At 47.1% G+C, this 24,361-nt stretch overlaps 4 protein-coding genes across 6 annotated transcripts; 3 read left to right on the forward strand and 1 right to left on the reverse strand.

The window, feature by feature from the left end:
• Nucleotides 1-119: 119 nt before the first annotated feature.
• On the forward strand, nucleotides 120-7,934 carry BNIPL (BCL2 interacting protein like). The gene is made up of 10 exons (XM_032628849.1): nucleotides 120-680; nucleotides 1,487-1,582; nucleotides 1,784-1,848; nucleotides 2,059-2,283; nucleotides 4,816-4,998; nucleotides 5,168-5,270; nucleotides 5,434-5,565; nucleotides 6,523-6,609; nucleotides 6,799-6,897; nucleotides 7,359-7,934. Exons 1-10 carry the CDS (start codon nucleotides 637-639, stop codon nucleotides 7,393-7,395), a joined length of 1,071 nt encoding a protein of 356 aa, XP_032484740.1. The 5' UTR covers nucleotides 120-636; the 3' UTR covers nucleotides 7,396-7,934.
• A 341-nt stretch (nucleotides 7,935-8,275) lies between these two features.
• On the forward strand, nucleotides 8,276-10,251 carry C1H1orf56 (chromosome 1 C1orf56 homolog). Its single transcript, XM_032628971.1, is given in 4 exon segments — nucleotides 8,276-8,361; nucleotides 8,363-8,454; nucleotides 8,457-9,271; nucleotides 10,168-10,251. Coding segments are annotated over 4 exon segments (1,014 nt in total). The 3' UTR covers nucleotides 10,189-10,251.
• Nucleotides 10,252-10,727: 476 nt separating this feature from the next.
• On the reverse strand, nucleotides 10,728-18,474 carry CDC42SE1 (CDC42 small effector 1). 2 transcript variants are annotated; one of them, XM_032629269.1, is made up of 5 exons: nucleotides 18,337-18,474; nucleotides 14,873-15,190; nucleotides 14,235-14,345; nucleotides 13,427-13,515; nucleotides 10,728-13,156 (listed from the first exon to the last, which is right to left on the reverse strand). In XM_032629269.1, the coding sequence occupies exons 2-4, from the start codon at nucleotides 14,924-14,926 to the stop codon at nucleotides 13,441-13,443; spliced, it is 240 nt and encodes a 79-aa protein (XP_032485160.1). In that variant the 5' UTR covers nucleotides 14,927-15,190; nucleotides 18,337-18,474; the 3' UTR covers nucleotides 10,728-13,156; nucleotides 13,427-13,440. The 2 variants fall into 2 exon arrangements, with proteins under 2 accessions (XP_032485160.1, XP_032485169.1); XM_032629278.1 differs by lacking the exon at nucleotides 18,337-18,474 and adding an exon at nucleotides 18,159-18,269.
• An 826-nt stretch (nucleotides 18,475-19,300) lies between these two features.
• MLLT11 (MLLT11 transcription factor 7 cofactor) lies at nucleotides 19,301-24,343 on the forward strand. Of its 2 annotated transcripts, none has more exons than XM_032629101.1 (2): nucleotides 19,301-19,373; nucleotides 23,038-24,343. In XM_032629101.1, the coding sequence occupies exon 2, from the start codon at nucleotides 23,044-23,046 to the stop codon at nucleotides 23,314-23,316; it is 273 nt and encodes a 90-aa protein (XP_032484992.1). In that variant the 5' UTR covers nucleotides 19,301-19,373; nucleotides 23,038-23,043; the 3' UTR covers nucleotides 23,317-24,343. The 2 variants fall into 2 exon arrangements, with proteins under 2 accessions (XP_032484992.1, XP_032485065.1); XM_032629174.1 differs by having other exon boundaries at nucleotides 19,312-19,373; nucleotides 23,042-24,340.
• Nucleotides 24,344-24,361: the final 18 nt, after the last annotated feature.

A 24,361-nucleotide genomic window follows, 5' to 3' on the forward strand; every position in this document is an offset into this window, starting at 1 on the left:
TGTCTATTTTTACAACTATAATCAGGCCTTTCCCTCTGATAATTGTTTTAACCTTCTCAAGATTCATTTCCCTTCTTTCTGCTGTACATACTGTCTTCCTTCTGTTGACTCTTTTTGGGAATAAGGAGCAACAGTCTTATGTCTCCCCTCATCCTCAGCCTTTCCTTTAATTTGTTTCTTCCAGTTAAGTGTAACATACTTACACATAACATAACATACTTCTGTGTCCTTGATTCTGCTTATGCTTGAAAAGTAGGCCCACGATAGTCTTAAAACTAAAATGGTTTCTACCATTACCTCTTTTTTTTTTTAAAGCAGCTTCCAGAAGGTTTTAAGGAGTCTAGAAAATTGCCTTCTTTGACTCACCCAAGACTAGCCACTTTAGAATACGTAGTCTCCTCCCCAGAACCCGCCCAATAGGCACGGTTTCTCTTTTGTGCAGACCTGCTTCTTCGGAAGGGAGGTGGCAAAACCTGTTTGAAGGTGAGGTTACTTACCTCCCTTCCACCCTTCCCTCCTCCTTGGAGGCAAGAGCAACAACAGCTGAGACAGAGAAAAAGGGGATACAGAAGTGTTGGGGAGCTGTTGCTCCCCGACAACTCCAAGTGTTTAAAGGCGACAGGAAGACTTCTGAAGATGGGAACTATACAAGAGGCAGGAGAAAAGACATTGGATCTCGGGTAAGGAAGACTCTGGCTAACTTGATTGGAAGCAAGGAGTGACTAGTCTTAAGGGACTTTCCCACCGTCCAGCTCTTTCCACGTCAAATCTCGGGTTCCTAGAGGAGATAAGACTGTAAGAGAATTAATTTGCAGAGAAGGGATGGAGGTGGCTTTAGGTAGGAAATATCAGTAAGGTATGGGAATTAGGGAACGAGGGATTCCAGGATAATTCCCTATTGCTTTTTTTTTTTTAAAGGAAGTTTCTATGTTTTGTTTTTGATAAATCTGCCCCGTTCTCCGGTTTCTAATACCCACCCTCCAGAATGGCCATCAGGAAAGCTGACCCAGAACTAAGTTAAGGTCCAGGTTCTCCTTCCCAGCAAATCTCTCTTCCTCCTTACCTTCTTCCCCTACCCCTCCACCGTGGTTTCCCCTCACCACTCCCTAGTGTGGTGGAGGAAAGGCAGGCCTGACTAGATGACATCTTCCCCAACTTTGCCCAGTGACAGCTGGGCAGGTCTGTCGGGCTCCAGCCAATTGTAATGTGAAAAACCTCTCACCCCTACTGTGCAGGTGGAGCAACTGCCAACAGGTAAAAATAATTAGCTTTACCTTCCATGCCTCCTCTGCTCCTAAACCCAACAGTAGGGGTGATGGCTTTCTAACAAGTGGTGAAGGTGGTAGAAACATCTAGGGGACCAGAGATCTGACTTCTTTTTAAGGCCTGCCCTCTGCTCTGTACCTTCATTACTGCTCTTCATTCCAGTTCCCTTAAGACACTGCCTAGTTTGTCTCATAATAATCTTTTTTTCGGGAGACTATAGGGTCAGGGAGAATGCAGAAACAGCAGTACTAGGAGCATCCTTGAGACTTGGGGAACTGGAGCTGAAGGAAGACTGGCAGGATGAAGAATTCCCTAGGTGAGGAAGTATGAGCGAGGCTGGGAAAAGGGAGGGCTGGTCACAAATGGAAGGCAGCGATGGTAAATTGGGACTTGAAGGAAAGAGGTGGAGAAAAGAAAGAAGAGGTGATATCATGGCGGGGACACGGAATTGATAAGTTGATACCAGCTTAATGCCTTTAGCCTATATTTCTTCCCCCTTTTCATCTTTCCCCTCTAGATTGCTTCCTGAAGAGGCTGACCCTTCTGGAGATCCTCATAATCCTGAAAGAGACTCACAGGCAGGTAGGTAAATTAGAACCCAGGCCTCCCTGATTCTAGTCCAGGGAAGGGTTATGCCACCCTGTCCCTTGTGGTTCTACTTCCCAAATGTCCCGTGTTAGTCCTTCTTTAGAATTCACCCCATATTATCACTTACAGAGACCGGAATTCTAACATCCCCCACCAACACAAACCCATCTTTCTCTTCTTTTTTTTCCCCTCCTCCAACCCCAGGAACCCCCAGCACTTTAGCCCTGTGTGGCCAGCGCCCCATGCGTAAGCGTCTTTGTGCCCAAGAGTTGCGACTGAATCTGACTAAGGGGCCTGGAGATAACGGAGCCTCTCCCACCCACTCTGTACCTTCCTCTCCTGATGGCAGTTCTGACCTGGAGGTAGAAGAGTTGGAGACACCTTCAGACTTGGAGCAGCTGGACAGTGGACATGAATTTGAACGGGAAGGTGGGAAAGAAAGCTGAAGACTGAGCTGATAGAAGTAGAGGCCAGTGTTAAAAAAGCTCAGGATGGATTTAATGGGACGGAAGTTAGAACTAATAAGGTGGGGACCAAGAGGTAAGACCAGCAAAATTTCATCAGAATGGAAAGGTAGAGCTTATTGGTCCAATGTGAGAGTAGTCAGTATAGGGGGAGAAGGGGGTACTTCATTTATTGAGGGCAGTTTTATTGAATAACTGTTATATTGCTATCAATGAGCTAGAACTGAGTTATAAAGATGAATAAGATAATCCCTACCCTCAGGGAGTTCTCTGTTTAGTATGAAATAAACATATATACAAATAAGTGCAGTTAAAGGTTATGATCTACATATGTATAGGGTACAGTGTAAGCAGGGAGAAGGCAAAGGTCAGTTCCACCTGAGAGGTGTTAAGAAAGACTTCACAGAGGATGCCATTCTGAGCTTATCAGGTAGTTGGAGAGACATTCTAGGTGGAAGAAGCAAATTGGGCAGTAGCATGGCATGGTAGGGAATTCAGAGTATTAAGTATGACTATTTAGGTATTAAGGAAAACTTTGTTTCTTCTCTACTCACAGCACTTTTGACACCAAATGTATGGGTTTTCCCCACACCAACCAGTTTCTCCAGACACAAATTGGGTGTCCTACAATTCAGTCACGACACTTAACTGGAGTTAGCACAGACACCACAGGTTAAGGGCTCACCCACAGGACTGCCCCAGACTTCAGACACCAATCACACGTCCAGGTTGTCACCTGTGCATCTGACCGACAGGCGATAAATCAGAGGTGCATGCCACCCCCTCCTCAGGTTTGATAATTTGCTAAAACAGCTCACAGAACTTGGGAAAACAGTTTACTTATTAGATTACAAGTTTATTATGAGAGGATACAGATCAGGAACAGCCAGAAGGAAGCAATACATAGGACAAGTTATGTGAAAGGGGGTGTGGAGCTCCGTGGGTGCACCACCCTCCCAGCACCTCCACGTGTTCACCAACCCAGAACCTCTCAGAACCCCTTCAGTTAGGGTTTTTTTATGGAGGCTTCATATGTAAGTATGATTGATTAAATCACTGACCATTAGTGATTTAGCACAACCTCCAGTCTCTCTCCCCTCCTCAGAGGTCAGAGGGTAAAAGTTCCAAACCTCTAATCATGTGGTTGGTTGGCCTGGCAACCGGCAGCCACCCATCCACAGAAGTTTTCCAAAGTCACCTCATTAACATAAACTTCTGTGGTTGAAAGGGGCTTGTTATGAATAGGAAAAGATACCTCTTTTACCTTTATCATCAGGAGCTGTTTTAGAAGCCAGGAACAAAACCAAAATATATATTATTATATCACAGAATATAATATATATTCTGTGGCTGGGAGGTGAAGAGAGAATGAAAAAAGACTGTGTTAAGTAGGCAAGGGACAAATCATGGAGGTCCTTGCTGCCACACTGAGTTTAGATTTTATCCTGTAGGCAATGGGGAGTCCCTTGAATGGTTTTAATCAAGGGACTAACATCAGATTTGATGGCTTTCAAAAGATCGAAAACAACCTAAAGGTCCATAAATAGGATGTTAGTTCTACAATATTACAGTACATCCATACCATGGAATACTAGGCACTATTTTTTAAGATGAAGCAGTTCTTTTTATTGCTATGGAAAGATCATGCAAAATTAGTGAGTATAGTGTATTGTATTTTATGTATATTGCCATTTGAGTGAAAAAGGGAGAGAAGAAAAGAAAGCTTGCTCTAGCAGTGGTGTAAAGAGTAGAATGGAGGAAAACAGACAAGAGGCAGGGAGACGAGTTAGGAGGCTAGTACTAAGGCCAGATGAGAAAGGCTCAGAACCTGCACTGGGACACTAATAGTGGAAAGAATGATAAAAGGAGGATATAATGGAGATAGATGGAGGAGGATCTGGGGTCCTGTTGGCTTGACGGCTGGTAGAGAAGAAAGAGTCTCGGATGACAAAGGGTTTTTTTTCTCTCAGGCAACTAGATGGATGGTGTCATTCATCAAGAAAGAATATGAGAGAGAGGAGGAAGAGAATGAGTTTGAGTTGCACTTGGAGTCTGGTGACTTGGAGATGACAGAGAAACACAAAGTAGTTATGTCTACGCTAGGCATTTAGGGATATGGGTCTGGTGGTACGAGAGAAGTCTGGGTTAGAAAGGAATCATCGCCTTACTGGCAGTAATTGAATACGTGGGAATAAATGAGATCACCCAAGGAAGGAAAAGCATGGGCAGAAAGAATCTGGAAAAATGGCAAGGGCCGTCAACCTACCATAGTGTAAGGTTACCTCCAGGCCTTTGTCTAGTGAAAAAGTGAAGATAATGAGTCACAGGAAAGAAACCAGCAAGGGGTTGAGTTGATTGGACAAACTAGGGCTAGAGTCATGGGTAAAAAATGAGGAATTAGATGTTGAGGTAATAAACTCTAAGAATCTGAGGAACTTACAAGGTACTAAAGGTATGTATTCTGCCTTGTTGATCCTTCCCCATCCCTCTTTTTTAGATGAGCTGCCCCAGGCAGAGGGCCTGGGGGCCAGTGAAGTAGCTGAAAGGCTGGGCCAGGATTGTATGTGGGATGTGGCTGGAGAAGATGGTCATCGCTGGAGGGTATTCCGAACAGGACAGCGGGAGCAGCGAGTGGACATGACCGTCATTGAGCCCTATAAGAAAGTCCTATCTCATGGAGGTAATGGAGGGGTAAGAACTGTGACTTCTTAAGTAAAATGCCGAAGCTGGAAATTCAGTCATGGGTTCAGAATCCTTCCTGCAACTTCTAGAGACCCTCAGAGTCTCTCAACCTAAACAGATGTACTGTCCATCAATGACTGAATGAGTTTTCCCCTTCTCCTCCTCAGGCTACCATGGTGATGGCCTCAGTGTTGTTATCCTCTTTGCTTCCTGTTATCTACCCAGAAGCAGCATCCCCGACTACACCTATGTCATGGAACACTTGTTTAGGTGAGGTGGAAGGCGTAAAGTGCTCCAGAGTGGATGTTAGAGAGGGAAACATTAAAAAGAACCCCTTCTCTGATCAGTAACTGATTGTAGAGTCTACAGTAATGTGCCTCTCTCTCTCCACACCCCCAAACGCATACCTTCCCTGACAGTTTCATCTCCCCAGGTATATGGTGGGTACTCTGGAGCTGCTGATAGCTGAAAATTACCTGCTTGTTTACCTGAGTGGAGGCACAAGTAGGGCCCAAGTTCCACCTCTGAGCTGGATACGCCTGTGTTACCGCACCCTGGATCGGCGGTGAGCCTCTAGGACAAGAGGGCTACCACGCTCTATCTTATCTTTTTCTTTTCCATCTTGCCATTCTTTCTTCCATTCAATCTCTTCCACTTTTTTTTTACCACACCACATGGCTTGCAGGATCTCAGTTCCCCGACCAGGGATTGAACCTGGGCCCTGTCAGTGAAAGTCCGGAATCCTAACCACTTGGCCACCAGGGAACTCCCCCTTCCACTTTTCTTTGTCCCTCTATACCCTTTTCCAAGCCTCTCCTATCTTCTGTCCTCTCTTGGAGTCATGGAAATCTAGTTTCAAATCTTGCCTTTATCACTTACTACCTTTATGACTGTGGACAAGTCACTTAACTTTCTGGGACTCAGTTTCCTTCTCTGTAAAATGTCAATGATAATACCTTTGCCACTGAGTATTTGAATCAAATAAATCAACATGGCGCATTGCCTGGCACATGGAAGGCAGCCCTTCCTTTTCTCATAGTCTTGCCGTTTATTTCACTTTTCACATCTCCATTGTCTTCTTCTCTTGTCTGCCTTCATCCCTGACCCATATGCCTTTTTTCCTTGATATCCCTTTTCTTGTTTCCTTTCTTCCCTCCATTTTCCATTTGCTCACTTTTCTCTTCTTGTTCCTTTTTTTTTTCTCCTCACTGGTCTTCACCTGGTCATGGAGGGATGGAGGAATGTACAAAAGGAACTATGGGAGTGTAGGGCACAGGAAAGAAGTGGGGTAGAGAAGGCCAGGCTAAGGTGTTCCAAGAGGAGAGTTTCCTAAAAATGAAGAGGCTAAGCAAGATGGATGGAGCTGAGATTGCAGTTAAAGGAATGGGGATTCGACCCAACTATCAGAGAAATCTAGAAATTAGAGAAGAAGAGAAGGAAGTTAAAGTACAGAAGGTAGCTCCACCTGATCTTCAGGCATGAAGGTGGAAGGAGAGTTGAATGGTCTCATGTTCTTCTTCAGGCTCCGGAAAAACCTGACTGCCCTGGTGGTTGTCCATGCTACATGGTATGTGAAGGCATTCCTGGCACTGCTTCGGCCCTTCATCAGGTACTGGCTTGGGGGGCAAAGACCCCGTTTCCACTCTCCCCATTTTCACAATCAAGATTAAGAACTTCTTGTCCCACCCTGACTCTTTCTAGCCTTAACCACTTTCTACTTATTATGTTTCTCTTTGTAAGGATCTCCAGGAGCCCACTTCCCCGTATAAAACACACTTGGTTGATCCTCTCTTTTTAGTTCCAAGTTCACACGGAAGATCCGTTTTCTGAACAGCCTTGGAGAGCTGGCCCAACTCATCTCCTTGGATCAGGTCCACATCCCAGAAGCTGTCAGACGGTGAGTCCTGGCTTAAGGATAAAAGTTTGGGATGGGATGTGTAAGAGCCAACTCCCACTTTCTTAATGCCTTGTTGGAACAAAGGAACTAAAAGACAGAGGCTCTGCTTTCAGAGGCTTCACTGTATCTGGGAAGACTCCATACATGCAGGACACTACTGTACCCAACAAGAACAAATGAAAAAAATTAATCCTATAAGTGCATCAAGGAATAAAGGAGTAATCACAGCACAGAATTTAGAGGAAATTCAGACCAGCCCTAGAAATTAAGAAGGGATATGTTGGCAGTGAATAGGAGAGAATATCCAGTAGGGGAGTGTTGCTAGAGAGCAAAGGATCCTACATGATGACTGACCGAAGCATCTAATCTACCTCTTCCAGTTCACCTGGCTTCTCTCCCTAAACCCCTGAGTAAAACCCAGTCTGCTCCTGTACCACTTTTTTCCCCTCTCTTTCTCCTAGGCTGGACCAGGATCTCCATGGCTCAGGAGGGACCTAGCATAGGACTGGAATAATGAGCTTAAGAACCAAGCGAAGATATTGATCTGCTTACACCCTAAACACTGAAACATCTGAGCTGTTTTGTAAATCATCTCATCCTCAATCCCAGTACCACTGGATCTAAACATCTCAATGGGATGTCGTTCCTTCCATGACCCTGACTTCAAAGCAGGGCTCTGAGGTCCAGAGCCTGATGTGCTGGGTGACTTTCATTTCAGCTGGAGGGGTGCATGTTATGGCATTTTATATAGGAAAGTGCAAAGCTGTGCTGCTTTAGCTGTAGAACCTTGGGCAAATAACCTCCTCTCTTTGAGTCTGAGATCCTTTCCACCTGGGGTATTCTAGCAGTCTGTGAACGTGACGGGGTGGATGGGGAGGGCAGGGCTCCTGCTGGAAGCCAGGAGTCAGTGCCCTAAATGTTGAAGAGCCATTCTGTTTCCCTCTTTCCTTCAGTAGTCACGTCTGCTGCCTGTGAGCCTGGGGAGGGGCATTTTCAAAACCTGTATTTTGTCCTCTTTCGTAAATTCAGATCTGTAGCGATTAATAAACTGCGATGAGAGATTCAAGCGCCGCGCCGAGGAAGTGAACTACTCTTTCCTCAACCCCTTACATCACAATCCGTCTGTCCGTCCTGGCACAGGAGTTCTTGCTGCAGAGTGTCCCTGGGATTTTCAGCTGAGCCCCTGCGCCTGCCGGAGCTGACCCGCGGGGAGAGGGCCTGGGGGAGGGGCGTGGCGCGCGCGTCAGAGCCCCCCTCCCCTCCCCCAAGGGCCTAGGTTCTAACGACCCGGTGGGTCGAGAGCCGAAGGGAGGGAGAGAAGGTGGGAGCCCCGGCCTTCCTCACTAGCCTCCCTCCCAGCCCCACACCGCCCAGCCCCATGGTCCCCGCTGCTGGCGCGCTGCTCTGGGCCCTGCTGCTGAGTCTGGCGCCCCGGGCGGGGGGGGTCGAAGGCCTGACTTCGACCGCGGGACAGTTAACGCTTCGGGGGCCCTATGACCCGCAGCTACCGGACCACCGCCCGGAGCACCCGGAGCGTTGTTTCCCAGAAAATGAGGGTAACATGGAGGATGAGGATGACGTCGTGGCCGTGGCTGACAGCCTGGCAGGCCCGGCCGCTGCCGAGCTCTTGGCCTCCACGGTGTCCACAGGTAGCAGGTCGCGATTGTCGGCGAAGGAGGATGGGTCTTTGGAAGAGAGGGTTGTGATTTACGCTAGAAAGAATAACACCGAGTTGGAGACTCGCAATACGACTTCCAGTACACCTGGGGGGCCTAGCCCAGGGTTTACAGCGAATGACCAGGATTCCGAAATCAGGATGAGTTCAAGCCAGCGGCCCTCCGCCTGGAAGGCTAATGTGGACCAGCTGCTCTCTGACACTACCCTGAACCAGTGGTCAACAGCACGGTCCACCCCAAACCAGTGGCCACCACCCTTGCCCACAGCCATGCCAGCTCCCGAGGATCTGCGACTGGTGCCAATGCCCTGGGGCCCGTGGCACTGCCACTGCAAGTCTGGCACCATGAGCCGGACCTGGGCCGGGAAACCGCGTGGCCTTTCGGGGCGCCTGCGAGTTGGGGCGCTGAGCCAACCCCACACTGAGCACCGGCCTTGCACCTACCACCAATGCCCCTGCAACCGCAAGCGGGAGGAGTGCCCCCTCGATGCAGGTCTCTGTCCTGACACCAGCTGCACCACTCAGACCACCACCAGGGCCACCACCACTACTCTTCCCCTACTAGTCAGCCGACTCAGACCCACCCCCTTCATCCCCAGTCTCAGGCCCAACCCAGACCTTGCTTTTTGGAAAAGGGTCAGGACTGGGCTGGAGGATATTTGGAACAGCCTGTCTACAGTGTTCACAGAGATGCAACCAGTAAGTGTTTAGTGATGAGCCAGCATCTTTGTTAAGGCATCTGAAAAGTCCTGATATCCAGAACCCTGTTGCTAAGCCAGCGTGTCTGCGTGAACTATTGCTTATGTTTGGTTATTGATTCATAAAATGCCTTGGCTGTTCACATTGTTGTTAGCCATTGATTCCACCTATCATTTCTTGAGCAACTGCTGTTTGGCTGTTAGGCAACATGTAGGTCATTAGATGATTATTGACCAAACTGTTAAGATTGTAGATACATAAAGAACTCTTGATGTGGAGATAGTTGATGGATGTGGAAGATTTCGTAGTTTTCAGCTTATTAACGCAGCTTAACAGTAACAGCTGCCAATATCTGAGGTCTTATGTGCACTCTACCTGGATCAGTCCTCACAACAATACTATGGTATTATTCCCACTTTACAGATAAAGAAACGGGGGGTTTACAAAGTAGCGGAGTCACAGCAGGATTTAAACCACGTTTGTTTGACACTAGTGCCGATGATCTATACCACTGCTAACCCAAAGAACTGTCCTCCTGGGATTATTCCCAGAAACTTAAGAATTCTCAGGGAAGGACTGTCCTCTACTTTACCAAAAGAGCTACCAAAGTTCCTGATCGACCTGATAAAATATTCTTAAGGTCTCAGGATGACAGGACCTTTGGGGAAAGGAGGACAATAAAATGTATACTTGGTCATTCTGTCAGTTTCTGGTTTTATCTTTCTCCTTATTGTGTCTAATACCATTATTCAATATAAAAAAGAAGCATAAATAGTGGGCAGCAGTCAGTGTTAAGGGAATGAGAGTTTGTGGGGAGAGGGAGATGAGACAAGGAGGGGAAAAGAATATGGATGTGGTTTTATTTTCCCTTTTCTCTATTTCGTTTCCTTACCCAGATAAACAGAAATCGGAGGTAACGGCCACTTCATCCACAAGAGGAGGTGTCAGCATCTCAACCTCTCCTCCCCATTCAATCCCAGCACCCACTGGATATTTTTAGTACAGAAAAACAAAACTAGAAAAAAAAAATATTGTTTGGTCTTATGTCTTTCTACAAAGGTACCTACCTGAAGGTGGGGAGACCATAAATCTCTTGAACCTTAAGACTGAACTGTGTAGCTAGCAGCATCTGGCTTGGTCCCTTCCACTATCCCCCAGGATAAAAATGTTGACATTGCTCATCTTCTTCATTTCCAAAGTTGTTTTTAAACAAGTACTTCTTTAAAGACTTGAAAAATCTCAGATGAATGCCAAGAAAAAGGAACAGGAAGAACAATGAGTTGAGCCCTTGGGAGGTGATGGTTATCTTCTCCTTGCCTTCAGGACACTTGGACTTCTCTCCTCAGAAAGGGCAAGGTCGGCACAAAATTCCATGACAGCCACTTTCTAGGAGTTGCCTTCATTAACCACGTCTACCCTTTAACCCAACACACACCTGTAGTGATTACTCTGGGACTATTTTGCTTAAACTTTTTTTATTTGAAAATGTATTTAAAAGTCCAACAATTTTTAATATAAATTATGACTCTCAAACCCATTCCCATCACTCTAAATATTGTTAAAGTGATGGTAGCATACACATTAGAGAAGGTAGCTAAAGGTGAGAGAGCACCAAAGAAAAGATTGTGTCTAAAGAATAGGCAGTAGAGGGACTTCCCTGGCGGTCCAGTGGTTAAGACTCCTGCTTCCACTGCAGGGGGCGTGGGTTCGATCCCTGGTCCGGGAACTAAGATCCTGCGTGCTGCGTGGTGTGGCCAAAAAAAAAAAAAAAATAGGCAGTACAATAAGGCTCAAGATCAGGGTGACCGGAGATTCCAGGAGTTCCCCCATCTTTCTGCCCTATCCTGTTAACCCTTTAGATCTAGTATAACCCTTAGGCTATTCAGCTACTTTAGGCCAACAAGATGAGCTACTTTCAGAGCAACTAGCTAGACTGGAATTGGGTACATTGGGAATGTATCTCTATAACCAAGCTTAAACACTTAAAAACAAATCTGCAGGAAATACACTGAAATTAGAACCTCAGTCACTATAGGTGGGGGCAAACTGGATGGATGGTGGAGTCAGCAGAGTGGATCTTAGTTCTCACATTCCTGACTCCCACTACCATCAAACAGGATCCTTCCTGTTACTGAGCTAATGAGATCCCTGCCTTCTCATCTCAGAGCAGACAGGAGCTCATCTGTTCTGCCCTCCTCATCACCCTGCAAGGAAGGGGCCAGAACAAATCACCTGAGATAACTGAAAATGCCTGAAGACCCGACTCCTACATTATTTTCCCACCTAAAGCAGACTCTTCAGCCAGGTGGGCAGTGGGACCTGGTCTTCAGACAAAACTCCCTGAGTCTTATTTGTGTCTGGTTCTAGGACTAGGGCACAGAAACAGAGCTTAAAATTTGGAGAGGATAAGCTGGGGTATCTATGGCTCTACTGTTTTTCACTCCCTCCCTTCCCCAGTCCCCCCATACCCTGTTCATGTCTCCACACTGCAGGAACCCCTCCTCCAGACAGCATAAGGATGGAGAAGCACAGTACACGTCCATCACAGAGACATGAACCCATGCAAGCACAAGCGACACACTGAATAAAGTGTTTGGAGATTATGTGCAGCCCTATGGAGCCTACTTTACACAGGGCCCCAGTTCATCCATGACTCAGGCTTAGGATGAACAAGTGGAAATCATTTGAGAGAAAAAATATCAAGTGGCTCTCAGCTGGGGGTGATTTTGCCCCCTCGGAGACATTTGGCCATATGTGGGGACATTTTTTGTTGTTATAACTAGGGTGGGCCAGGTATGCTGCTAAACATCCTATAATGCACAGGACAGTCCCTCACTACCAGGAATTATCCAGCCCAAAATGTCAAAAGTGCCTAGTTTGAGAAAACTTGCTCTAGACGTCTTCCGGCTCTCATGCCAGAGGATCTTAAGATCACTCAAGGATGATTGTTTTCAACCTATCTATTTCACCACCACTCCCATTCTCAGTGATCAGTAAGTCTACCCTGAGACATAACTCCTAGTTTTGCTGCATTCTGGGTTTCTCTCCAAGATCCCTCTTCCTGCTCTCTAGGCCAGCAGGGAGGTGGGCAGAAGGCAGATCCCCAAGACTTCAGGTTAAGACCCACCTCTTAACTCTTATCCAGTGGGAAACAATAAGGCTCCTGACAGGGATGGCGTTAAGGATAGAGGTAGTAGCAGGATGGGGGTAATTAAGAGAACTCATCTTAAATTGAATTTTTAATTAATTTTAAAAAAAAAGGAAAGATCTTAGGAGCCAGCAATGCTACAGAAACATAGGGTTAGAGGCCTACCTAGAGAAAGACCCTGGTATTGGCAGAGAGATACTGAGGGACTGAGTTTCAAGTCTGAGATCTAAAGAGAAAAAGTAGACTAGCCAGTGGTCACCCTCCCAGACCCTGCTTGACGTCTGCTTCAGTTCATTCCAGGATGAAAGATAAGGGCAGGGAGGTAGGGAGCTTCTTAGCAAAGCCGGCTTCAGCTTTGGTAATCTCACCTACCCACCACATTTAAGGAGTTCCAGGTTAAGAGTTTACAAACATATGGCACCTAGACCGTCATTCAGGAGAAGGGAACTCATTCCAAGTTCCCAGAAAACTCCTATCTCAGATCTGATAGTGTCCAGGGCTTCAGCTGAGCTCCTTCTGGCCAACCAGTAGTCACTTGGTCAGTCCTGCTGCCTTGACCCCATCTCCAGCAGGGGCTACAGCCAGAGGGAGTAGAGGGAGTCCAGCCCCCAAGCCATTTGAGGCACAATTAGATAGGGAAAAGAGGGGCCCTGGGGTTACTGATTCTAAGAGGGAAACTGGTAGGGCCAGCATCTCTTCTGGGCTGGACAGGGTGAAGGCTGGACACACAGTGGAACCTGATTAAAGGAAAAAAAGAAGGAAGATTAGCCTCGAAGAAAACCTTAGGGAGAGGGTACCACCTGGTTCACACTTAACTATTTCCACAGTGTGCTCTTTTTTTCTGTTTCTACCTGTCTGCACATCCCTTTCTCTCTGCCTTTCTGGATCCTACCTTTTTGACTTTTCCATTCTAATTTTCTTCCTCCCTTCACTTCCCATTCTTGCAGAGGATCACGGTTCCGAGGCAGGGGGCTGGAGGTGTTGGATGGGTTTCTCTAATCACTCACCAGTCGTATTGGAGCTACAAGCCCCTAGAATTGCTCCATGGTCTGTCTCGGTTTCCCTTGGATCTCATCTGCTCCTGAACTGCACCTGTCTGTGAAAAAGCACACGTGAGACCCTCTCCTAAATCTTCATATGGCACAGTAAAAGAGCTCCCCTGTGCCCTCCAGGGAAGAGGTTGACCCCATCTCCTTGACAAAATCAAATAAATCTGAAAAGGTTAAAAATAATCTCTATTTCTCCAAGGGAAGTAAGTCTCAATGCCTCCCTTCACAATGACCTTCATGAGGATGAGACAAAGTGGGTCTTTTACTAGTAAGATCCTCTCACAAAGGACTCTCCCATATTTATCTGTGTTTCATAACTGGTGAAGATTCCTTCACTACCTCCAAGCCCATTTACCTTATTTTGAGAGCAGAAATGCATATTAAACATTACTCAGGATAGAGGTGCTCAGCCTTTTCCCTGTCCCAACACTCCCAACCACAATATGACTTACTGTGGCGCTGAGATAGCAGTTCTTAGTTAATAGAAAGAAGGATTATGGTTTCTGGAAAAAGCCCTCCAAGTAACTATTAAGACATATATATCCTCCATCCAATGAAGAAAAATCTGCTAATTGTAAAGATGAGGGAGCCTAGGACAGAGACCTGAAATGTCAGATCTCAGATTTATGCAGCCTGAGACCAGGACTAGAATCCTAGCTTCTAGCTTCCCATCGAGTATTCTGTTATGGCCCCAGCTTGAACTTTCAAAAAAGGGCACAGTTCTAGGTCACAACCTCATATCAACCTCTCCCCATTCCCTTGTTACCATGGCAAGTCCATCTCCAGCACCCATCTCCCCAGAGCCAATGTGAGTCAGGTGGACAAAATTCATTGGTTCCCCAATCATGGTCCGGTCAATCCGTCTCCTCTTCTTCTTCTGATTGGAGAAGACAGGGAGTTACATCACAGTGGAGGAAGGGAAGAGTTGCAAACCACTAAGGGAAAAGCTAAGGGCCTGGTGGGAAAGGGGATACGGCATTACAACAGGGAAATCACTAGGGTATGAAAGGCAAGGTTAGAACAACATAAACAGAGAGAGGACACAGGCAGGGTGGTAAGGGCAGTGGCCTGCAGAGTGAACACTGGACAAAGAAAGGACATGTCAAAGTCACCTCTGGCTGATGAGGAAACAGTGGGGAAAACTGACAGGTATTAAGCTCCACCTACAACCCCTGTCCAACTCAAAATGGACAGGAAAAAGAAGAGATAGCTAGGACTGTTCACTTCCTCCATCACCCAGTCCCCTTTATTCCATGTACACACCTGCCAGGCCATAGAAGCTATCCTGACAGAGAAGGCGGCAAGAAGTGTGCTTTTTAGACGGCGGATCCTAGACTGATGTATCTATGTCCCAGTATACGGTAACTGGTTTCGGTGGGGTGGGGTGGGGTGGGGGAGACTTACCGGCTGGGGTTTCTCTACCACGCAGCAGCCCAGTTTGTGCCAAAATTCACTCATGTTCCCCGATGGTTCCAGTTTCACGCCTCTGCCTGAGGCCCCAGAGGGCTCTTGCTCTGGTGCCTTGACCGCCCACTCCTCACTCCCCTCAGGTGTAACAACACCCTGGGTTTACTCAGCTGGACAGGTCTAGAGAAAGTGGAGTCCTCGGAGCCCTTAAGCTGAGCGGTGAAGGTCAGTGTCTCAGACCCTGAGAGACTAGCAAGGTCAGAGAGTGGGGTGGGCAAGCAGGCACGAGGTTACGTCTTCCACAGACCTGGAACCCTGGATGAGCAGAAAGTAAAGAGAGGAGAAACTTTAATGAGAAATCCACTCCCCCACTCTTTGAGAAGGCTCCTGATGAGCCCATATCTTCTTGCTCCCCTGTAAAGGCCCTAGTCCTACAACCAACACTAACCTTCTCCAAACATAAGAACCTCCAAGTCTGACTGTCAGAGAAAGGCAAACAACCAAAAGGGCACCAAAGGGTTACGGAACAGTAGCTGCTGGTACCGACGGAGGGGAGAGGAAGGGGGCTAGAAGCTAGGAAGAGAGGATGGGAGGGGACTAAATGATACTGGCAGAAATGAGCAAAGTTTGGGGGTGCTACAAGCTCCACCTCCCTTCTCCCTGGGCTTAAGGCAGAAGGGGAGGGGCGTTTAAGTGACTTTGAAGAGGAAATGGTGGTTTTTTGTTCTCACAAACAAGGCCTCCACCCCTGACCCTCCCTTTTTCCTTACCTTACCCTGAACACCTAGATTTTCTTTAAGACCAAGAGAGGCCTTGACTACCTAGGTCCTAGGTGACCAACTGCAGCAGGTTGGAACCTAAGACTTTCTACAGTGAGGAATTTCTTCCCTCTCTGTTCCCTGCCCTTGTTCTTCCTCATTTCCCTCAACTGAGATCCAACCCCTCCCAGAAGCCATTTAACAGTTTTTTTATTACTTGACCTTGAGATCCTTCCTGAGGGCTGCCTACACTCTGTTTTATCTGTGTTCTATGTCAATGCACTCCTCTGTGTGCACCTCTGTTTGCACATATGTGGCATGACCCCATGTCCACATGTGTGTCTTGTGGAGATCATCTGTGCACAGGTTGTAGGTACACGTGCCAGGTATCTTCTGTCCCATGAGGAATCTTTTTCCAGCCTCCCCACCCTCTTCACATGTCCTGTCATGCCACTCCACTCTGCCTCACAACCCATAGGGCCTGGGCCTCCCTCCCTCCCTCCTCCCCTCATGCTGTGACCTGTTCTCTCTTCCCTCCTTACCACTTCCACCCCCAATCTTCATCAGCCAACCAGACATGAGGAACTTTCCAACAGCATTAGTGTCCAAGGAAGAACTTCCTCCCCTCTTCATTACTGCCAGCCAGGGTAGGGCACATATAGGTTTCCTCTATTTTCACTGCATTCCCCTAGTGCTATAAGACAAGCAACCTCAAAGATTCCAAACAGGGCAGTTTCACGCACATTACACTTTAGCCTGAATAGGAATCTCCCCTCCCTCCAAGATTGGAACCCTGATGCTCTGGCACCCTACACTGATCTAAGAACTGAGAGGGTTTCTTCTCAGCCTTGAGATGAGATCACAGAAACACTGAGACACAGCTTCTGAGGGATGGAAGGACCCGGGAGTCCAGGCTTTCTCTTACTTCCCTTCCCACCACTGGAGGGGAGGAGTAATGAGACAGGGCGGAAGTCAGAACACGGCTGTCCAGAGAGGGGAGCTGTGGTCAGTGGGGAAGTCAGTCAGTCACAGGGTTTGTCGTGCTGGTGGTGGTGTTGGGTGGTAAGGGTTGGGGGGGTGGGAGGGGATGAAGAAAACAATGAAGAATCAGAGGAAACCCCCAACACTACCAGACACGCTGTACTGAGACCGGACTCTCCCCCAACACCCTCCTTGCTCAAAGCTGAGTGAACAGAAGTGGATGGTGGGAGGGAAAAGGAGAGAAGAGGGGGAGGAGGAGAGAGGGAAAGGGGCAGTGGAGGGAACAAGGACGTTTCTGTTCCTTTTCCACGGACCTGGCCAGGGCTGGGTGGAGGGAAAGTGTGTGTGTGGGACTTGGCATGAAATGACCAATGATGGTGAGAAGTGACCAGGAAATTCCATTCCCTAGGACACAGGACATAAGGGTCTCTGAAACCTAGGGGTGGGGTCAGCGTGAGGAGAAGACTGGGCAGGGTGAACATGGTGGTGGTGGTGGTGGTGAGGGGGGAGGGGAACAGGCCAGAAAAGGAAGTAAGAGTGATTGGCTGCCACTCTCCTTTAAAATATCTAGCGAAGAGTGGGTTGAGGAAAAATGAAGTCCTCAACTGGTCAGCCCAGGAAGAAGAGGCACCTGAACCCACTACTCACTATTTCAACTCCACAATTAAGGGGAAGGGCTGGGTAAACAGCAGGAAGAATCAGGATTAGATCGTATAAGGCCATACCCTGACTGCCAAGTAGTGCTGTGACTTGGGCCTGAGTCCCAAACAGGAAGGGTGAAATACAGAGCTGGAAAAGACACCAAGGTCACAGGAGAGCTTAAGAGTTTTAAAACTATTGGGGAGTGAGCAGGAGAATGGATGGGAGAAAGGTTCCAGGGAGGAAGGATGTACAGAGGTAGTTCCCTGGTCCTGTTCTAGCCCCAAACCGGTTTTCCCGGTCCCGCTGACTCCAGCCCCAAGGCCTCCTACCCCGCTGCCTGACAAGCCTTCACAAGAAGCAGCTGGAGAGAAAGAGAATTGAGAAAATGGAGCGGGCAATTCTGGCTATGAGCCCAGGGCTGCAGCTGGTCCCCTATGGAGACCTCCAGACATGAGGGCTGCTGCGGGGCTCTAGAGAAGTGGGGGTGGACCCCAACTTTCAGTCAAGTGACAGGCATTTGCCCCAGCACCAACTGTGCCCTTCCCCAGGAAAGGTCTTGTGGAGGCTTAAGAGGAAACAGGGCTAGGCCCTCAACTCCCCCTGCCCAATAGGTTCAGTCACATAGGCTCCATTTCTGCCCACCCCCGGACTCTACCCAGAAATTCTCTGCTCCTCCCAAGTTTGAACTAGGATTGGGCCTCTCTGTGAATCCTTCCGACTTTGTCACTGTCTGGCGTGGCTGCTTGTCTCAGATTTAGACCTTCCCGGTCCAGCTCTGCTTCAGTTTGCTGGCACACGGCAGCACCGAGGTTGGCGAGTCTCAAAAGAGACCTTTTTCCCACCTCCCGTCTCCCCCCCAACACTCCAGACCCGTCTTCCCTTCTGCTCTTCATTGGCCTCACCTGCGCACCGCCGGAGCACGGACAGGGACGGCTCCTCACCCGGCGCACCCCTTTTGCCACCGACCCAGCATCTCGACAGCCGCGGACGCCCTCCTCCCCCACCCCCAGCATCCGGTGCGTCTCCGCCTGACTGGGCAGGCGGGGCGCACGGGCCGAGGGACCGAGTCCGAGGCCTCACCTGCTCTGCTCCGGCATCCAGGCGTCCGGCGCCAGCTGGTGGGGGGCTCCCGCTCGGTGCCCGCCAGCGTGGGGCTCCCGGGCTCGCTCCTCGGCGCGGTGGGGGAGCCGAGGGCGGAGCAGCAGAGGTGCGGCTGGCTGAGGGCGGAAACGGCCGCAACGCGATTACGAAACCCGTCCGGCTGGGAGCCGGGCACACAGCTCCCCTCTGGACTGAGGTGGCGCTGCAGGACGGAGGGACGTGGGAGGGGCCTCGGAAGCCCCCGAGGGCCGCCGCCCCTGCCGGGAAAACCCGGGAAAGCGGACCCTCGAGGAAGGCCTGGCACGCAAGCTGGACCCTCCAGAATCGTGCGTTCTGTTTGCGCGTCAGGTGTTGCGGGGCGAAAGGAAGCGGAGCCCCCAAATCCTTCGGCCCCAACCGAGTTCAGAGATTGGCAGAAGCACACGCATCCCCGATGTTCCTGTGCCCTACCGCAAATGCAATAGGGCTAGGTTTATTTACCCATTGTGAGGGTGGGAAGGCAAATCGGGAGGTACCGAGGGAGAATTTTTGTGATTCTCAAAAACACTTCGGGTGACCTGAAATCCTTAAATTGGGGAATAAAGGGACACTCCTCTTCTCCACGTTGTCTAGGGTCAAGACTTTTAATCCATAAACCTAAAATTAGAGGACAGTTAACTACTCATTCATTACACCCTCAGTCTGCACGGGGGAGCTGGAAGAGCTCGGGAATCAGACCAATAAGCCTACGGAGATGCTTTAGTCCTGTCTCCCTCCCTCAAGTGTTCTGGAACCTATCTTTTGAATTAGCCGAGTCAGGCCGGGAGGGGGCGGGGAGTCCTTCCGCCATTCTTAGGAGGGGCTGCATTGCAGGGGGAGACTGAGCAGACTGACTCAGTCACTGAACAGAGAGGGAGTGAGAAGACAAAGCCGTCAAAGCCCCAACAGCTTTCTTGTTTTCCAGCCCAGAGCAGACATCGGAGCCCTCGAAGTACTCCCTCCATCTTTGGAACACGCTAGTAATTCACTGATAACAGGTAAACGAAACCGGGGCGGGGGTGGTGGGGCGGCGGCAAGGGGCTGAAAAGATAGTCGGTGCTTCTAGTTAGGTTGAAGACCCCAAATGAGGATGGGGTTGGGGGACAGTTCAAGAGGAGCGAAGGCGGCGCTGTGAACAATAGGCAGTTATTCACAGTTTTACATCTTTGCTAAGATCTCCATCCATGCCTTATAATCCTTTACACAGATATTAATTTCTAACAATTTACATGTAGTTATTTCTCAACATTTATCTCATTTCAGTTGTCAGTTTGCCTATAACATTGTCCTGGAGATAATAAAATTATTAATTTTATTATCTTCAGTTTAGTAATCTACATCTTCCTTTTCAAGCTGTCAATTTGTTCTCCCAGCTTTTTGATGAATCTCTAGTCCTACTGTACCACTCTAGCCTCTACTTCCCTGTATCTTCAAATGTTTTCTGTTGTGTTCCATTAATGTGTCTACCCTCACCCCAAACTTATTTGTCTCCATAGGAAGGAGTTTGGAGGGAGAGATACGTGATAATATTGAGATAATATTGAGATTAATCCTGATCTTTCTTTTAACAGTCTCCTCCCATTCCCAAACCTTTTCTCCAAAGAAAGAGGCAGTTTGAGGTAGGAAGGTAGGGGCTTCTGTGTTGGAGAACTGCCTGATCCCATATTGAAATCAGTACAGTCCACAAGAGCTAGGTATGGGGACAGATTCTGGAAAAGGAATGCTTATTTGCAGCAGAATGAGACACATATAATGAGATGCCAGAGAGGTTCCATTCCCCTCCACCACCATCCCTTGTCCTCCCCTCTACAGTGGCAGCATGACACAGCAAGGCCCTGTTGGGTAGGCCCTAGAGTCCCACTGAGGATCTGGACAAAGGGTATCTGGGCGTGTCTTTGTGGCTCAGAGAGAGCCACTTTATGCTATGTATTTGCTAATTGTGTACCTCTAAGACTAGACAGTGATATTTAGAAATTACCTTTGCCTAAAATACCTGAATAATTTAAAATGAAGCATAGTGGGAAGCATTTATTGAGCATATATTGTGGTACAAGGCACTGTCCAAGCCCTTTAAGATAAGTAAATGAGAGATATAAAGATAGATGAGCTATGGGTAGAAAATATTTGGGGAAGAAAAAGCTAGCTGAAATGGGACCCTGTGCAAATTTTGGGTATTTGGGAATTAAATCCATACTATATTAAATTTAAAATGTTCGGGTATTTTAGCATCAATTTTCGGTGCAGTCAATGTTCTTGACTTGATTTTAAATGCTGTATATACTTGATTGAGTGCCTTTCCGAAATGCATTTGGTACTCTGTACATGTCTCTGAATCAATGGCATGGCTAGAGATTTTGGACCTTTTAAGTTAATATTTTGTACAATTTCCTTTACCTTTTTTAATTGCAAGAGAAGCTCTGCCAGACATTCAGAATTGTCAGGACTGTTTTTATACATATACTGGTTGAAGAAAAGGAGTCAGTTTGTCAAAGAGCTTTTTCCCTTTCTCAGATCCTATCTTCCTCTCTTCTGCCTTTGCATTTTCACCATTCATATCAGAATCACACTTAACCCACTGAATATCTGTTCTTCAGGAACTAAGAATTCTTGCAAGTTTTGGGAATATTGGTATAGGATTATAAAAAGCTGCAGGCAACTATCTATGTATAACACATCAAAAAAGAATCAAGACTGGAAATTATGAGACCCTATCCAAACTGACTGGATAATTTCTAAGGCGTTTTCTAGTTTTAAAATTCTATGCTTTTTTTACCCCCTATGATTCTATTTTTTAAAGAGCCTATTATGTGCCCAGCATTATACTAAGCTCACTCTGGAGGGGACTGGTAAGGGAAGGGATACAAAAGAAGCCAGCTAGATTGGCAAACAACTAGTACTGTTAGTTTAAAAAAATCCCCATGGGAAGAAGTCAATAATGCTGCTGACGCCTAAGGTTTGCTTCTTACAATCTCTACAGTCCCAGACTAAGCCAGGGTTGGCTGGTTGATAGGAACAACATTTTTTGTAGCTTTCTGTGCACAAGCCTCTGCAAATTACTGTGGAGATGATCAGGGCTGAATATCATAGGATGATGACCTCACCTTTTCAACATGCTCCCCCACGCTTTTACAGTCCCCGAATTACCCTCCTTTTAAGCAGCTTGTCTGCTGAGTAATGCTCAGCTCCCAGGGTTTATTTTGGAGCTTGAACCTAAGAAGAAAAAGAGTAACTCTAACATTAAAAACATCCTGGTCTACCCACTTACCACTCCTAAAGCCCCTACACTCACACATAACTGTATTCTAGATTAAGGCCTACTTTTTCTGCCACATTATATGGGGGCATTGTGGAACCTACTTAAGGCCACTATTTAGGAGTCTCAAGGCCTGGTGAGAGCCAATGGACTCTGTTGGAGGAAGGCCTTGTGAAATGGGGGTTCTATTTTTGGAGACAGTGGAATGTTCTTTCTGCTCCTTTGGGAACATTTCAACTAATGCTTCTTGCCCCTTCCCTTGGTTAGTAAGCAGCAGGGTGGGGGCTGCAGGGAGATATAATAGTCTAAGTTCAGGGTGTGGGTGGAACGGGCAGGAAAGGTGAGAGAAGTACTCATTAAAACATGGAAAAGTATCTAATTCTGTTAAAAGACTTTCTCCTTCCAATCTAAACTTTACTTTCCTTACCTGAAATTTCTAATCCATTTGCTCTATCATCAGGTGTATTCTAGCACTGGGTCAGAGAAGCAATCCTGTTATGGCATAGAAAAATTCTTTTAGCACCTGCATTTTGTTCTGAAGGGGAGGTAGGCTAGAGAGAAATAGGCTGTTAAGTTTTATCTGTGGGGTTTTAAATGGGAGTGGCAAGGTATTCATTGTATTAAATACTAAGGGAAAATTAGTCAGCAGCCTTGAGTGTCTTTTGTGTTTAAAGCCCAGCACTTGTGAAGAAGGTACAAAGTAGACTGGTTTTTACCCTTGGGGAAACTCTCAGTTCCTTGAAGGAGATAAGATTATCCCTATATAAGACATATAACAGTGATCTGTAACCCCAAACTGATATAGTCAGGTAAAACTCTACAGGCATTGTGGGAGATACTGGAAGAAATAGGGTAGATGGAGCTGAGTAAGTTTAAGGATGTCCTCCAGGAAGAGGTGAGTTGATAGTAGGGTTTAGAAAGCAGGGAGGAAAATAGAAAGTAGAAAAATCATGGAAACCCTTTTCAGAGGTACCATGACCTATTAAACGAAAGGCAGGAAGAAATCAAGAATATGAAATATAATAAGAGTTCAGGGGAAAGATTCCTCTAGGGACTTGAATGGAGTGTTGAAACTTGGATAGTATTTTAAGGTGGAGAGTGGAGAGAGTTAAGACAGGAATAAGCATAGCTGTAGCAGAGAACGTACTACTGCTAGGAAGAATGGGGCTAGATTCTGGAAGGCCTTGAAAACCAGACCCAAGCAGTAGGCAGTAAATAAGTCATTCCAAGATGGGGAGGAGTTAGGAAATGGTAGAAAATGGTAACAGAGGAAGATTCCTGAAGCTTGTCCTAGGGAACCTGGATTATGTACAGAGGCAAATGGGGATGTAAAGTTTCTCAGTAAGGAAAGGCCATGGGCCGCAAAGAGGTGGCAATACCATGAAGACTGATAAGTGGTTTCTTTCTAGGAAGTTATGAGGGACCCTGTGAGTAGCCAGTACAGCTCCTTTCTTTTCTGGAGGATGCCCATTCCAGAACTGGATCTGTCGGAGCTGGAAGGCCTGGGTCTGTCAGATACATCCACCTACAAGATCAAGGACAGCAGCGTTGGCAAAACAACGGGGCAAGCAACCGGAGCAGAGCAGGAGAAAAACCCTGAAGGCGATGCCCTCCTTGAGTACAGCACCTTCAACTTTTGGAGAGCTCCCATTGCCAGCATCCACTCCTTCGAATTGGACTTGCTCTAAGCCCAAGACCTCTCTCCCACCACCTTGCCCTCCTTTCCTGCCCTTTCAAGCCCCTCCTTTCCACCCTTTTACCCTATCAGTCTTGCTCTCTCCCCTCTATTGTGTTGAGGTGGTGCTGATGAATCTGCCAGAGTTGTGATTTATTTATTTATTTATTTATTTATTTATTTATTTTATTTATCTTTCTTTCTTATCAGTTTCTCTCAAAAACCCTCAAGCCACAAAGTAAAGGGTTCAAGCAATGGAGTATTGGGTCACAGGGATTCCTTTCCTCCCCCCCAGATATTAATTCCAGAAAACAGGCCTGATGAGGGCACCAGAGAGTAGTATGGAGTGCAAAATGGAGGACTGATTTTTTTTACTTCATTTTAATCAGCTTCAGAGATTGCTCAAACCTTCCTAATTTCTTGCTCCAGGCCAGTAAACACAAATATTTCTTCAAGTGTTGATGAAAACCCTGTAAGTTTCAGTTTGAGATTATCTGCTCTAAGACTGTAGGATTTCTAAAAGGCTAAGGTGGTCCTGCTCCTTCCTGTAATACACTTTTTCTCAGAGAAACTGGGGATAAAGGTTTAAAACAAGAGGAAATAATACATTATGGGAGATGACAATAGGGGAAAGCACTGAATCATTTCAGAAATAGATATGCTCTCTCAAAAGGGTTTTCCTTCTTCAAGCTTACTTTACAGTTTTGCTCCTGTGGGCTGAAAACTCTAGCTAAGGAAAACCACTGGGATTTCAAATCTTAAAATGCAATCCTGCTGACTATTACGATAATTTGTAGGGTATTATTCAGTTTCTAAAAGGCCTAGGGTTTGGTCCTTAGTATTTTAGTTTTGCCCTCCTGCATCTGCAATGTAGAATAATGATCAAATGGGCCTCAGGCACAGTTCTTCAGCTACCTTGATACCATGAAATGAACAATCAACTCTGACCCTACACCTTGTCTCCACTCCTTCTGAAATTATTGCTGCTGATTTGTGCTGCCATTTAATCACTTCTTTAATAAAGACATTCAATCCCAGGACTGGATTCTAGTTTTCTC

This window comes from Phocoena sinus, chromosome 1, assembly GCF_008692025.1.
Source record: "Phocoena sinus isolate mPhoSin1 chromosome 1, mPhoSin1.pri, whole genome shotgun sequence".
NCBI lineage: Eukaryota > Metazoa > Chordata > Mammalia > Artiodactyla > Phocoenidae > Phocoena > Phocoena sinus.

What these genes read in the sequence shown, in the direction of transcription:
- BNIPL (XM_032628849.1), top strand. Translation starts at nt 637, where the DNA reads ATGGGAACTATACAAGAGGCAGGAGAAAAGACATTGGATCTCGG. An exon ending in GAAAGTCCTATCTCATGGAG is followed by an intron (nt 4,999 to 5,167) that starts GTAATGGAGGGG and finishes TCTCCTCCTCAG; the next exon opens with GCTACCATGGTGATGGCCTC. An exon ending in ATCCCAGAAGCTGTCAGACG is followed by an intron (nt 6,898 to 7,358) that starts GTGAGTCCTGGC and finishes TCTTTCTCCTAG; the next exon opens with GCTGGACCAGGATCTCCATG.
- CDC42SE1 (XM_032629269.1), bottom strand. Translation starts at nt 14,926, where the DNA reads ATGAGTGAATTTTGGCACAAACTGGGCTGCTGCGTGGTAGAGAAACCC. An exon ending in TGGTAGAGAAACCCCAGCCG is followed by an intron (nt 14,346 to 14,872) that starts GTAAGTCTCCCC and finishes TTCTCCAATCAG; the next exon opens with AAGAAGAAGAGGAGACGGAT. An exon ending in CTGGAGATGGACTTGCCATG is followed by an intron (nt 13,516 to 14,234) that starts GTAACAAGGGAA and finishes GCTTTTTCACAG; the next exon opens with ACAGGTGCAGTTCAGGAGCA.
- MLLT11 (XM_032629101.1), top strand. Translation starts at nt 23,044, where the DNA reads ATGAGGGACCCTGTGAGTAGCCAGTACAGCTCCTTTCTTTTCTGGAGG.